Source organism: Zonotrichia leucophrys, chromosome 8, assembly GCF_028769735.1.
Source record: "Zonotrichia leucophrys gambelii isolate GWCS_2022_RI chromosome 8, RI_Zleu_2.0, whole genome shotgun sequence".
Taxonomy (NCBI): Eukaryota; Metazoa; Chordata; class Aves; order Passeriformes; family Passerellidae; genus Zonotrichia; species Zonotrichia leucophrys.
In genome coordinates this window covers 3,102,779-3,117,442 of record NC_088178.1, presented here as the reverse complement: position 1 = coordinate 3,117,442, position 14,664 = coordinate 3,102,779, and the positions used below count along the sequence as shown (strand labels likewise).

Here is a 14,664-nt window from a genome sequence, read left to right as displayed (position 1 = left end):
GCCCTCTGCACGGTGGTGCCCCACATGTGGGCACAGCTGTCTGCAGCAACCCCACATCTGGGCACAGCTGCCCACCATGCTGAGGTGACCCCAGAAACTGCAGATGCTGCTTATGCTTCAAAAACCAGGATGGTGATGCCTGGCAAATGCTGGCGGGTGAGATTTTCCCACTCCCTGGTGCCAGGAGACCCCAGGTTTGCCCCAGGAGCAAGAGTCAGGCAAGGAGGAGCGGAGATCGACGCTGCTGCACCTTTATTTAGTGTTCAAGGGAAGGGCACCACCAGCGACAGAAAAGCAAATGTACACGGGGAAAGGGACCAGAGACACTCGGGTGGCTCGTGGTGATGCCAGCAGCTGGGCCACCCCCTGGGCTACCAAAGGAGCGCTCCTCCATGGGAGTCATTCCCCGAGGATGCACAAACACGCTGGAGGAACACGGGGATCAGAGGGTGCAAACAGCAGCCAGCAGCGAGCCCTGCTCCCTGCCCACACCCGCGCTCCTGCAGAGCTCCATCCCCAGCGAGTGAGCGGCACGGACACTGCTGCAGCCAGCGGGGACAGCAGACACCGCCTGTGCCCTGCAGGGACGCTCTGCAGGACAAGGAGCCGCTCGGGCCGGGAGCGCGGGCGGGCACCACGTGTGCGTTACTGAGCGGGCGGGAGGCTCCGAGCGGCCCCGCCCGGCCGCGGAAGGCACCGAGCCGCCGGCGGTGCACCCAGCGCCTGCGGAGGGACGGGGGCCCGCAGAGCTCCGAGGGGGAGGAGTGCTCAGTTCCGGAGGTAAAGCCGTCCGGTGGCAAGATTCTAAGGCGGGGGGTGGAGGATTTTGGGGGTGATTTGCAATTTCAGCAGAAGTCTTTGCGTCAGCGCCAATTAACTTCCTCCCCCAGCCCCATCTGGGAGCCATAAGCCAGGCTGTGCTGAGTCTTTTCATCTTTGCAACTTAAAATATGGGAGCAGATTGGGGTAAGAAAGCGTTTTTGCTTTCCCCCATCCCACATTGCTGCTTGCAGCACGGTCCCTCTGCCTGTTCCTCTGCACTGACACTGCCCAGGTGAGCTTCCTTCACATTTTTGGTACTGCCCACCTGGCTACTCCACATTCCCTGGAGGGAATCCAACCCTGCTGAGACAACTGGAGTGACAAACAACTGGGAGGTAACAAAAGGACTGGGGAGGAATTTGGAAACATGATCTAGCTTTGAATCTCCTGCCTTTTGGTTGCTTACAACGGAGGTGTCCAAAAAATAGCAGTTGGGGAAAATTAAGACATCCTATTTACAAGTTCATGTACACTTAAAATACATCACTGAGCACTGTTCCTCTGATCATGTGTGTCAGAGAACGTGGCTCTAATGGTCATCAAAAAAATCTTTAAAGTTTTTTTCTTTTTTCTTAAAAAAAATAAGTTATTTTAGACTTGGCAAATCACTTGCCAAAGGGAAGCAGCTGTTAAACAGAAGCAGTGACTCAGTTATACAAGGGCAAAGAAAGCATCAGTCAATGAGCTTTAGAGGCCTGTATAATGAGGGAGGCAAGTTTAAAAGCTTCAAGACTCTCCCTGTGTGGCTCACAGCTGATTGCCAGCGCTCGGTGTGCAGCACCCCAGCTCTGAGGCTCTGGGGTGCCCACGGCAGGACGTGAGACCCCACAGCTCTGCCCTCTGCCCAGGGAGGGGCAGGAGAGCTCTGCCAGGACTCACCGAGCTCTGGGCAGTGAATTGGTGCTACAGAGCCCGCCCACAGGCAGGGAGGGGCACGGGGAGCAGGGCCAGGGCTCCCCTCCCTTGCTGTGGCTTCGGGGGGTTCACCCTTCCCAGTGATGCTCGAGGCTGGCACTGGCAGCGCCGTTTGTAATGCTCAGTGAATTCATCCCGTCCCATCCTGCCCAGGGCTCGCTGCTCTGTGTCCAGCGGCTCCTACCTGCAGCGGGCGGGTCAGCTCCCCCTGCGGCTCCGGGGGGCACCGCAGGCAGCCCCAGCGCTCCGCCCCTCCCCGGGGCCAGGGAGACGCCGCAGTCCGTGCAGGAGGACGCTGAGAGCTGCTGCGGGTGTTCCTGCCGGGGATCGCTGTGGGCGGACGGAAATGGGCAGAGTTTCATTTCCCCGCGCTGCCGGGGCCAGGGGGCGGGCAGGGGGCGTCCCAGGAAGTTCAGTTTTTGTCATCACAGGACAAAAAACAGGATGAGCACCACTAGCAAGATGACGAAGAGGACAACAATTGCACACCACTGCCGTCGATCTGGAAAGAAAAGGAAGCATCAGTCTTCCTGCTTTAGCAGAGAAGGAAAATTTGGTTCTGCTAGGAACCAAATTCAAGCTTAAGCTACAAAAAAACCAAAACAAGAGTTCCTGTGGGAGAATGCCTTACTGCACCACAGCCTGTCTCCTCCAGGATACACTGGGGTTTGGGAACAGCTGTGGGAATTCTGAGGCTTCTTCCCAACCAAGTTCAAACAGCTTTGGAAAGCTGGCTCAAAAGCAATTGGGAGGAACAAGCAGAGAGCTGCTGTGTTTGCTGTTCATTCACGGAGCAATCTGTTTGCCAGAGGAATGAGAAGGGATCTGGTGAAAGCTGCCCTGAGGAGCTCTGCCAGGAAGAGATTGTGGCGGCTTCCCTTAGCACAGGGCCAGGAATCAGGTTTCCCTGGACATCTTTACACCTCATTGGCTCATCACCCCTGAGAGCTGCAGATGGTGGTGCAGCAGTGGGGACAGGGCTGCTGGCACCCCTCAGCTCCTAGGCACAGCAGCTACCCCAGAAAGAACTCTCCCTGAATAGGTGATTCCAGCTGAAATTCCAGCTCTTTCCCAACACTCAGAAGCACTCTGCAGAGATCCATGGGATTTCCCAGAGGAGAGGGCAGAGACACAGGGTTCACCCGTGTTTGTGCTGCTGCTGAGCTACTGCTGACCCAAAGTGCACCCTCAGCACTCCAAGGGGTCTCTGGGGCTGTGTTCCCACTAGCTCATAAATCCCTGGGACAGCCTAATCCTGCAGAGCAGGAATGCCTTTCCTCCTGCCAGGATGCAGCCAGGGGAGAGGGGTGCTGGAGGAGGTGCTGCCTGGGCACGGTGCCAGGCTCAGAGGCAGCCACAGCCGGGACTTCCCGGCAGCCAGGCCCGGCTTCCTGTTTGCTCTGGCTCCAGGCACAGCCTTATAAGGACTTTTCTGTGGGCTCAGCACAGAATTCTGCTCTTTCCTCTACCAGCTGAGAGATGTGACCCACAGCAGCCTGCAGGCACCAGCAGCAGGTGGGATTTGGGAAGGGGATTGCTGCAGGCATTCGGTGTTTAATGGCACCTCGACAGCTTTTGTTCCACAGGCAGCCCGGGAAACTGCAGCAGAGCAGGAGGCTGCAGAGCTTCCCCTCCCAGCAGCTAGAGGGGGATTTTCCCAGCAGCAGCAGCATAAATAGAAAGGCATCTGTAAATAAAACAAAGGGAGGGGACAGGCAGCAGAGCAGTGTCTGGGCAGGAGCAGCTGCCGGGCTTGGAACCCTTCCCCTTCTTTCAAGAACTGAGAGCTGCTCCCTCCCCTTGGCTGGCTGGGTGGGAGCACAATGTCCCAGCCTGAAGATCCAGGGCTTGTTTCTCCCTTTCCAGGACTGCATCCCACTCCCCAGGACCTACCACTGGTCATGTGGGACACTTTGGCCAGTTTCTTCATGACGTTATCGAGGCGTGACTGAGTGCTGTCCAGCTCGTGGGAGAAGTCATCCAGCATCCTGGGGACACAGAGAGAGGCAGGGCACTGCTCAGCACGTGGCACATCCCTGGGCATTCTGCACCACGCTCACAAATGTGGGTCCAAACACTGATGTGAGCAGAGCAGCACACCTTGGCTGACAAAATCAATGTGGCTTCCTCTCCTGGGAGCACCCGAGGGAGGGGAAAAAAGCTGCTGAAGCAGCAGCTCTGCTTTGGTGGGAGGTAACTCGGGATTCCTGCCAGACTGAGCCTCCCCTGGGTGTTTGTGGCTGAACTCTACACACATCTGCAAGGTGAGGAGTGGGGGAGGGCCTTCCTCCTTACAAAAGGAAGGTCTCATTTATAATCCGTGATTAGCATCTACGTGTCGGCTTGGACTTTAAATCCCTTTTCTTGTTCAGGGCTTGCAGTTTAAACTAAAATCTTGTTTCAGTCAGGTATCAAGTGGGAATGAGATCTGCAGTTGCTTTTAAGGTGCTTTTCAAGCTCTGCATGGAAGCTACCCTTTTACTTCCTCCACACAGTGACTGTAATGAATCTGAAAGCCTTCCTGAATCCGTGCTTTGTCAATGCCAGTGCACATCCAGAGTCAAGGTACTAATCCAATTGTCTCCAGCCAGTGGGACTTTGGAGCTTAATGCATTTAAAAGGACAGACTCCTTCATTTGGAGTGCCAGGGCACTTGTTAAACCTTCATTCAGTGGGGAAAAACTCCCTGTGGTAGTTATGAGCTAATCCTGCAAGCACTGATGGCTTGTGTGATGATCTAGAAACAGACACACCACACCAATCTCCCCTGTGAGAGCAGAGGATTCTCATGCTGCACAGCTTCACACAGGAGGGAGGTTCAAAGTTCCTCCTCTCCATCCAAGATGAAATCACTTCACAAGGGACATGGCCCTCCAGACTCCTACCAGCCAAACAAGGAGGGGTTTTAGCCATGAACCCTTCAAGCCTTTCTGGAAGCATAGCTCTTAGCCTGCACAACTGGGAACTTGTTTGCAAAGGACAAGAACTGGGGAAGAAATCTAATTTATATGTAAATGGATGGATGCAAAATGACTTGGTGAGCTGCCCTTTAACCCTTTGCGTGGGTGAGGGTTATTTTTAACTTCAGTGATGAAGAGCAGCTCTGTGCTGTGTGTTTCAGGCCACAGCTGAGAGCTCCTGGCCCCAGCAGCACAAAACCCTGCAGAGTGGAGAAGTGGGCAGCATCTGCACTGCACAGCCCCTCCCTCCCTCCCTCCCTTATCTGCTGGCTGCCTGAGGGGGAGCATGTGAAAAGGAGAGGAGGAAAGCAAAGGTGGCAGTTCAGCCTGCCCTAGATGCAGCCCTCCCAAGGAAGGAGGGTGCAGTTGGACCCTTGGGGATTGCAGTACAAAATGCTTCCACAGGCTGCCTGAGGCACCAGTGGATTCCAGGCTGTACCAGAGGCAGAGACAGGTATCTTTCTGGTGTGTGAGGCCATCCAGCCATGCTGCAGCCAGCCCCGTGCCAGGTTTTTGCACCATGTCTCACACTTACACCGCCTGCTCCTCCAGCTCCCCGCCAATGCGCTGGGACATGTTCTTCAGCACGCCGATGCTGCCAGAGACCAGCTCCAACTGCTCATCCTGCTGCTCCACAATCAGCTGGGGCCAGAGAGGAGAGAAATGGGCAATCACAGATCTGCTGCCTGCAGCTGCCTTGGAGCCAGCCCATCCAGTGGACAGGCACTGGCTGCTCAGCCAGTATCAGCTGTGAGGCCTGGGCTCACACCTAAGCCACCAGGAATGAGGACTGCATTCCTAAGAAATGCTGGAGAGGAGACAACCAGGGGAAAGTCTCCATGGCATGGCATCCCCATGGCACAGCATGCTGCAGCCTCCAGACATCCCTGCAAATCCAGCCTCAGCTCATCCATGCTGCATGCACAGCTCAAGTGACTTTGGAAAGCTCCAAGGGCTGGTCATCAAAACCTTGGCAAGGTGAGCAGGCCAGGGAGGCACACTGATGCTGTGCCTGGGAAATGCCACCTGGAATGTGCCACAGCTAACACGGGGTTAATGCAAGCAGAAGGCTGTTGCAGCTTCTACAGCTAAAAATAACCAGCCTGGCTCTGAATGTGCCAAAGGAATAAGTCTGCTGCTGTTTTAAGTCATTTTCAGGGCACAGTCACGCCAAGGATTAGCCTTACCCCAGTTACCTATTTCTGAGGCTGTTTATCCCCCTGCAGTCAGTAGGTAAAACGTGTCTGCAGGCCGAGGTGGCAGCAGGGCTCAGGAGCTTTAGCCGAGTTTGCACCTCCGAGTCACTGCCTGTGTCAAGGCCCTGCAGCTCTCCAGGCAGACTCCCCTGCCAGCTGGGAAGTGCCTCACCAGGGGCTCTCCCAAGGCCTCACACAGCCCTTGTCACCAATCTCACGGGGACAAAGGCAGGAAAAGGAAGCAGGCACGTGCTCCTGCTCCCAGCCTGATCTGATGGGGGATGCACACAAACAACACCAAGCATTTTCTAACCAGGGGAAGTTGCATAAGACAAACGGGCTCTTTTCTTTTTGCAGTGTTTCTACTCTTCCAAGGATTTCAGCAATCCTTGCACTATTAAATCTTAAGTGTGCTACATCTTCCAGACTGTGCCAACTGCCTCCTAAACCCAGCAGAAGCCCCACGGCTCCAGGGCTAAAAACCTTGTGCCCAGATCACCCAGAGCTGTGCTGCACAGGAAATGCAGGCACACACACATGCCACAAGCCAAGAGGAGAACTGTCAGGCTCCTGGAGCCAGAGCAGCCCCCTGGCACCCACTTGGCAAGCAAAGCTATTTAGTGTGTGATGCCAGCTGCCTTACCTGTTGTTGAGCTTGCTGCTCCTCGATGAAATGTGAATTGGCTAACTGCAGCTCCCGGTCCAGACGGCTGTATTTGTCAGGTCCAGAGCTCCAACTCTGACTGCCACTCTCTCCCAGGAGTGCCTGCACAGATGCAGAGAGCTCTTAGCAACACCCTTGTGTCTGCTCACAGCCTGTCCACAGGGTGAGCTGGGGAGGCAGACAAGGCAGCACTCGTAACCAGGCACACAGCATCTCCTTCCTCCTGCTCTGCTGCTGCTCAGCCAGTGCTGTCAGGAACTAAAGCAACACAGAGCCAAAATGCCAGCCTGGGAGTCTCTGCAGCCTGGCATTGCAGAGATGCCTCTCCAGCAGCAGGAGAGCTGGGGTGTGGCCTGTGTGTGCAGGAGGCCTGCTCAGGAGGCAGCAGTGTGTGCTGGGACATGTGAGCTGGGAATGTCTGGCTATGTTGTGTTAACACACGTGCAGCTCCATCTGAGCACTCTGCTGCTAATGACAGGGGCTTAAGAGGGTCTGGATAAAGGACTTAACCAGTTGGGCTGACAGTAAAATAATGCAATCTATAAGCAGAGCAGTGCTGCATGCTTATGTTCTATGATCCAGGCTGCCTGTGTCTCCAGCAGGCTCTGCAGCTGCCAGCACACAAAGTTACTCTTGCTACCTGGGAGAGATAAGCTCTGCAAAGCCTGCAGAGATGTGGCTTTCCAGCCAAGTATGTCTGGTCCCTGAAAAGGGTTCAGGGAAATATGTCTGGTCCCTGAAATGGAAACAACCCAAGCTTCAGATGCTGGAGAATGAACATGAGCTGCATGTGAGGAACTGCACCCTGCAGCACCAGGGAGGGGTGAGGGACTCTGCCCTCCAGGCTGACTTGTAATGAGACCATCCTGCAGCTCCTGGAAATGACTGAGTGTTTGTGAAGAACAGCAAGACAATGACCAGGCTGCTCTGTCAGGCTGAAAACCAGACAGTGTCTATGGTTCATCTGACTGACAAGGTTCAAGGAGGGGTGAGGAAAGCTGACAGACTGACCATGCAGGAAGCCAGCAGGACATCTGGCTTTTTCTGCCCCCAAGACACTGAGCAAGCTCCTGGTCCCTCCAGTCTGTGGCAAAGGCAGCTCCTTTTGATTTAATATTTTATTTAGTGCACTAGCTTTGCCTGCAGCTTCAATAGAAAGGGCCTGTTTGCCAGCCTGGGCTGTGAGGGTCAGGCCATTGCTCAGACACAAAGCCCAGCCCAAGCCTTGCAGTCTGGAGTGAAGGGGCTGGGGAGGGAGAGGAAGGCAGTGAGGGGAAGTCAGCCTTCCTGCCCAGATGTCACTGCATCAGCTGGGCCATATGGTCTCCTGCAGCTAGCAGGAACCTCATGCAAAGGAAAGCAGCAAATCCCAGGGAAAGCTACAGACTTGTTTGAGCAAGGGTGTCAGGGACTTTGCTGCTGGGAGTGTTTGCCAAGCACATTAATTAACCTGTGACAAGCTCAGGAATGAGTTCTGTGCTTCTCAGTTTGTTGTGTTTGCCACGTGTGGTAAGGCTGAGGCAGTACAGACAATTAACTGTACACACCAGCTTTTACTGGAGTGGGTCTGGAGTCAGCTCCAGTATCTCCTTACAGCCTCTCCATCAGCCAGCAAGCAGCACAAGCTGCATCTATTTCTATTCCTTAGATTACAAGTGCAGACAACACCAGACTCCTGGAGCTCCTTCCATCTTCTTACAGGGCTATTACCAGAAGCAGCTGCCTGAAAGGATATTGCACCATCTTGGCTCCTAAATCCAGCAGAGTGCAGGATTACATTCATTGACATGGATTCTGAGCTGCTTCCCCCCAGGGAGGAGGAGGAGGAGGGAGATTTCCCTTTCCATGGGATGGTGCAATGCTGACAGTTGTAAACAAGCAGCTCTGAAGACAGAGCCAGATGGTGAGTGCTGCCTTACAGCTCTGAGAGGGGCCTGGGAGAACCAGAACTCCCAGGGCAGCCAAATGGACCCAGCTCACACCCAGCCCGGGAGCCCCTGCCCACACCCAGGGTCTGTAAGGGGAGGGGCTCCAGACAGGACAAACATTGTAGCAGAAATAAATTGCCCATTTCTCATTCTCACCTGCCTGTTTTTCCTTTCAGCCAGGGCTTGCATGGAAGAGTTTGACATCTGATCCTTCATGTCCTGTTCATTCAACAAAAAAAAAAAGGAGCATGTGAGCATTGGGTTTGAGGTTACAGGCAAATTCAGGGTGCTACAGGGCTGTTGAGCATTGGGTTTGAGGTGACAGGCAAATTCAGGGTGCTACAGGGCTGTTTATACCCAGGCAAGGCTTCTACAAGGGGGAAAGAGGAAAGGGAGATTTTATTTGAAAACCCACACTTTTGAAAAGTCTGTAAACATACTGTAGACAGTTTCATGATTATACTAATACTAGAATCAACAGCACTGGGATATTTTAAAAATATTCCTCATGTACTACTCACTTTTCTCCACACTGATTTGTGAATAATGAATGTTCCTGTTGACAGAATGTGAGGAAGTGTTTGTCAAGGCCTTGAAGCCTGTAACCTCCTGTGCTTTATTCCCAGCTGCATCTGGTTTTATATTCCATAGCAGAAGGTAGATTTGCTGTCCTGTGGCCATCCCCTCTGTGTCAATGTTCTCTCCCACCAATTAATTTCTGCTGGAGCTCCTGCAGAAGGTCCCTAACCACAGAAGGCTCCCCAGCACAATGTAACATAACCTGGTTTGCATAAATTAGCAAGTAGCCAACATCATCTGGCAGAGGCTGATCCACCAGCAGAGGATTCAGCTGTGTGTTACTGTTCAGAGATGTGCAACACATCACCAGAGAGCACCACCACATCCACTTGGTTCATTCTCACTGGCTGCAGCACATCACAAATTTCCCCCATGGAAACTGGAAGCCAGCTGCACAGAGCCACTTACAAATTTCATTTCCCAGTGGAAAACACTGCTCCAAAAGCCATTAGCCAGCATTTTCCAGCCAGGAGAAGAGGACCAGAGAGCAGGCTTGCCTGATCCTGCCCATTAGGGAGTGGACTACACCATGGGCAAGGCAGCAAACACATGCCTGCTACCTGGGGCCAGTGTGGTTGTGGGATCAGTTCCCAGGCAGCAAACCTTAGGAACTGCATCCAGACCACAGCACTGCAGGTAGGGTAACAGGCTTGCTGCCAGCCACACCAGTGCCTTCTGTGGAGCAGCAACATCAGAGTCATGAGGGACAGCACAAACTCAGTGTAGCTATTAATAGACAGAAAACTCCCCAACAAGCAGCTTGGAAAGATGTTTCTTCTCTATTTGTTACCACCAAGTTGTTAAAATCCCCTTTTTGCTTCTCAAGCATAAGCCTAAACTAAAAAAAACCAAGTCTTCCTCAAGTTAAAAATAAATCCAGTGGTTGTTTGGACTATTTTGCAGGGGTAGGAAGTTGAAGTCACCATGTCAATAACAGCAGGCTTTAAACACCTGTCAGTGTTCAAAGTGGTCTCTCTGTTGCTGAAAACCAGGGCTACAAATGGTCAGCACTGTTGAGATTCCCCTCAGCTCTGAAGCTGCAGAGTTTGTACATTGCAGCTGGGTCTTCACTCTTCCTCCTGCTGCCACAGGCTCCCAGAGCACTGTGAAGCCCTCAAGGCTCAGCAGCACAAAAGGAGGGAATTCCATGGAGCACCAAACCCTTCTGGGCAGCAGCAGGAGGGAACGCTCGGGGAAAAGGAGGAAGCCTGAGACTCAGCAGGGTGCAGCTTCATTCTCTGCTCCCCATCCCACCCCAGATTTCCTTTTTTAGCCCCAACTCCCCGCAGGCCCCGAGGCCAAGGCAGGCTCCTTACCCTGACCACCTGGCGCGTGCTGGTGATGAAGGCTTTGCGGATGCCCAGCTCCGTGGCATCGAGGTTGAATTTCCGTGGGTTTGCCTCCACAATGCCTGGGCACCGAGTCAAGGAGCCCCCAGAAATGGGACTGGGTACACACAGAGGGTGCCAAGGGGCCACTGTGGTGTGCCTGCTCCCAAAATGTGAGTAGCAAAGATGGAACAGGAGACACGGCAGGAATGGGCCGTGCAGCTCAAGCACACACACGAGGTTTCTCTTTTCCACGTGTTTTTTTGGTCCTGAGGAACACAAGGGAAAAGGAGTATTTCTGGAAGGCAGCCTAGGGAATGAACTGACCCTGCAGAAATCCAGATTCACACAACACAATAGGCTTTCTACAACAAAGCCCCTTAGAATATACTTTGCAAAAAGGCAAAAGGAAAAATCCTTGACTTAATGTCTCATTTGCAATTTGAGAATGCAAAATCCAATCCTGATTTTTGCAGAGTGACAAGCACTGGGACTTGGCTATTTAGTACAACCTGAGAACTGCAACAGAAAGGATATTAATGGTTTCATCCAGGTCTTCCAGGTCCCACTCGATGCTGCGCAGGTTGTTCCTGAGCTCATTGGTGGTCCAGTCGATTTCCTCTCTTGTGGCGATGGAGGGATCCTGCAGGAGCTCTGTCCACCTCTGGAAGAGCCCCTGGGCAGTGTTCACAGCTTTCTGCACCTCCCTGCAGCCAGGAGAGTGAAGAGAAGCCCAAATTATCCCCAGCTGCCCTGCAGCAGTGACAGCCCCGTGCCCAGCTGAGCAGGGACGCCACAGCTTCACCCCAAACATCTCTCCTTCCAACAACTCGGTGTTGATTTTGTAAAATAAGGATCTGCCCTGATCTCACTGCAGCATGAGGTTATTCATGAAGGGACCTATTTCTCCAGGGGAAGCTGCTGAGTGTCACCAGGGCAGGGGATCTGAACAAGGCAGCTCTTTGGCAATCCATGCTGTGCATTCCTCTCAAGGCCCTTAAATACTCATGTAAGATACCCCAAGGTATCTTACAGATACACACAGAGCTACAGGAACTGTCCCCACACCACAGCCAGGCAGATTGTTGAGTGCAGAACTGTTTATTTTAATTAATCATTTTAAAAAAATACACAGGCCTGCTATGGTGGCTTAGGAAGCACCATTTTTTTCTGCTGCTCTAAGCTCTTTTGGAGAGGAGCGCATTCACAGCAGGGGAAGGCAGTGCTGACAGCTTGGTTTGGGGCAAGCAGGTTTGTACATTTGGGTCACAGACTCTCAGGGTGGTCAGCTGCATTTACAAACTCTGGTTCTGAGCTGTGAACTGCTCCCCCAGGTTCACAGGGAGCTGGGAATGGACAGGAGATCAGATTGTGGTGGTGGCCACCATGAGCTTGCACAGATGTTTCACCCCAGTGAAGGAAAGCAGGAAAGACTCAGAGCAGATGAACTGTTCTGTCCTGCCAGGGCTGCAGCTCTCAAAGTTCCACCAGGGCCTGAAGCTCTCCAGGTGCTGTCTAAGCTGCAGTTTCTCAGCACTCTGGTGTGTGTCCCTCCTACTGCTCTGCCACTCTGAGTGCCCGACAGCCAGCAGCCTGCACTGAGCATCTGGAAAACTTCATTCCCTCCTCTACTTGCCAGCACAAGTTTTGGGTTTGTTTGGTTGGTTGTTTTTTTTTTTTTTTTTGTTTTTCCACACTTGTGGAAGTCCCCAGCAGCAGGAATGTAAAGCAGGGCTGGCTGTCCTCTGATGGGAGGAGCTACAGACACCAGGAAAGCAAATCAGGAGCAGTTTGGTGGCTCCAGCACCAGCAGCCCCTCCGACCTGCCAGGTAATAATTAACTGTGGGAGGGAGCGGCAGCACGTCCCCTTTCCCCTCCCTGCCCTTCCCCACACGCTGCAGGAACATCTCTGGAAAGTTTGACAGGACAGACGTTTGCTCCCCACCCATGGCAACTCCTACACTTTCCTCTCAGTTCAGCCTGCTAAAGGGATTCACTTTCCCTGGCTGCATCAGTTTCCCTTCCCACACTTTTGTTCTCGCATGGCTCTCCCAAACACCCCACAGGAGCCCCTGTGCTGCCCCTCAGGGCTGTTTTGCTGTGACATGGGGCAGAAGAACAGCCCCCAGCAGAAGCTGAAGGTGGCCTTAGGGCAGTGTTTAGTGATGGAGCTGCTTTCACAGAATCACAGAATTGCTGGGGTTGGAAGAGCTCTCTGTGGATGATGCAGCCCAAACCCCCTGTCAAGGCACTGTCACCTGGAGCAGGGGACACAGGGATACCCCTAGACAGGTTTGGAGTGTCCCCAGCAAACTCCATGACTTCCTCGGGAAGCCTTTTCCAGTGCTCTGTTCACTGTAAAGTTCTTCCTCACCTTGAGGTGGAACTCCTTGTGTTTAGTTTATGGCCTGTTGCTGCCACGGGTCTGGCACCATTAGAGATATTTATATGGACTGATGACATCTCCTCTGTCTTCCCTAGACTAAGCAGGCCCAGCTCCTCCAGTCTCTCGCCACCAGAGATGCTCCAGACCCCAAACCATCTTTGTGGCCTGCACCGGACCCTCTCCAACAGAGCTCCTTCCACCCCATTAATGACAATTTTCCTTTGGCCACCTCTAGCTGGTATTTCCCTGCGTTCTCCGCAGGCTTCCTCTCAGGGCCATTGTTTGTCCCACAGCTGCTCCCTGCTCCACTCCACCGGTCCCCATTGTCCCCCCTCCTTCCAGCCGCCAGTCCCCGCTTTGCCCGCTGTCCCCAAGGCCGGGGAGCCCTCACAGAGCCCGGGGAGGCCCGGCCGCGGCCCGGCCCCAGCCCTGCTCCCCGCATTGCCTCGCTGGCCGGGCCGGGCACCCGCACAACCCGCGCTCAGCCCCTCAGCAGCACTGGGGGGCCCGGCCGCCATTTTCTCCCCCTCACACACAGACCCCCGCCCGCCGCTCGCCCCCCGCTCCGCGGGCCTCCCGAGCTGCGCGGCGGCCCTGCCCGCCCCCTCCGCGCCCGGATGAGTTCTCGTCCCTTTTCGCGTCCCTCTCCCCGCGGCCCGGAGCGCTCGGAGCGCGGCGCTCACCCCTTCACCACGAAGAAGGGGTCCTCCATCGACATGGCGCTGCCGCCGCCGCACGCCACGGCCGCCGCCAGGCCACGCCCCCTCCATGGGACACGCCCCCACAACGCCCTCGGCGGGCCACGCCCCCGCCGCGCGCCGGGAGGGGCGTGGCTGGTGACGTCACCCATCATGGCGGTGGCGGCTCTGTGTGGGCTCGGTGCGCTGGGACCGCGGCCTTGTCCCGGCGGCTCTTCCCGCAAAGCCCCGGTGTCCCACGTGTGAAAAATGCGTATTTTATCATTGGCTTTTCGCAAATATTCAAATGAATATTATATGTGTTGTGTTAGAAAGTTATGCTGTATTAATTCTCTTAAGTAGTGTCTTCAATATAGTTTTAGGTTGTAACATAAGGTTAAAATAGAAACTAGGCTATGTAAGATACATTTTTTTCTAAAGAAAGGACTCGCGCTGAGATAGCAGCCACAGGACACCTGAGTCTTTCAGAGAAAGATAATTTCTTGCTCCATTATCAGGAGAAACTAACTTCTTCCTGCCTTACTTAGCCGTTAAGACACCGTCAGGATTCAGAGAAAGAAGCTGACACTGCCCAGACAGAATCCTCCTGTGTTTGAATGGAATTTATGCATCATGTATGAGGTGTATGAACATGCAACAGGCTGTTGCATTTAAGGGTTAATTCTCTGTTAACATGGGTCCTTTTTCGGACTCATTTTGCCTAGAAAAAGGTACCTGGGCTGTCTGTAACTCTTTGTTTCTATTGTCTCATATTTTCCTAATCCAAATAGTCCAAATTATTATTACTCTAATTATATTATTTTTATAACCATTTTATAGCCATTAAACTTTTAAAATTTTAAAAACAAGTGATTGGCGTGTTTCACACTCAGGTCAGGAGGGAGCACGGCGGTGCCACCTCCCCTCTCACCAGAGCAAGTGGCACAGGGCTGTGCCCACACGGGGCTGGCACATCTCCAGTTGGGGACACTCCACGACCTGTCTGGGCACTCTGTTCCCTCCTAGAGAGAAAAGTTCTTCCTTCTGTTCAGCTGGAACTTGCTGTACATTGTTTCCCATCCTTTCCCTCCCATGTCCTGGAGCAGAATCTGCCTCCATCTCCTTGGGCACCCTTTCCTCAGAGCCCAGAGCTGCCCACAGCACTCCCAATGTGCTCTCCTCAGGGAGAACAGGGATGCAGGATCCCT

At 53.6% G+C, this 14,664-nt stretch overlaps 1 protein-coding gene across 1 annotated transcript; it reads right to left on the bottom strand.

Moving 5' to 3' along the window:
* Positions 1 to 237: 237 nt before the first annotated feature.
* STX6 (syntaxin 6) lies at positions 238 to 13,581 on the bottom strand. Its single transcript, XM_064720043.1, has 8 exons — positions 13,463 to 13,581; positions 10,930 to 11,099; positions 10,381 to 10,475; positions 8,642 to 8,704; positions 6,537 to 6,659; positions 5,233 to 5,339; positions 3,631 to 3,725; positions 238 to 2,239 (listed from the first exon to the last, which is right to left on the bottom strand). The coding sequence occupies exons 1-8, from the start codon at positions 13,495 to 13,497 to the stop codon at positions 2,163 to 2,165; spliced, it is 765 nt and encodes a 254-aa protein (XP_064576113.1). The 5' UTR covers positions 13,498 to 13,581; the 3' UTR covers positions 238 to 2,162.
* Positions 13,582 to 14,664: the final 1,083 nt, after the last annotated feature.

What these genes read in the sequence shown, in the direction of transcription:
- STX6 (XM_064720043.1), bottom strand. Translation starts at nt 13,497, where the DNA reads ATGTCGATGGAGGACCCCTTCTTCGTGGTGAAGGG. An exon ending in AGCAGCAAGCTCAACAACAG is followed by an intron (nt 5,340 to 6,536) that starts GTAAGGCAGCTG and finishes CTCTGGCCCCAG; the next exon opens with CTGATTGTGGAGCAGCAGGA. An exon ending in GAGCTGGAGGAGCAGGCGGT is followed by an intron (nt 3,726 to 5,232) that starts GTAAGTGTGAGA and finishes CTGTGTCCCCAG; the next exon opens with GATGCTGGATGACTTCTCCC.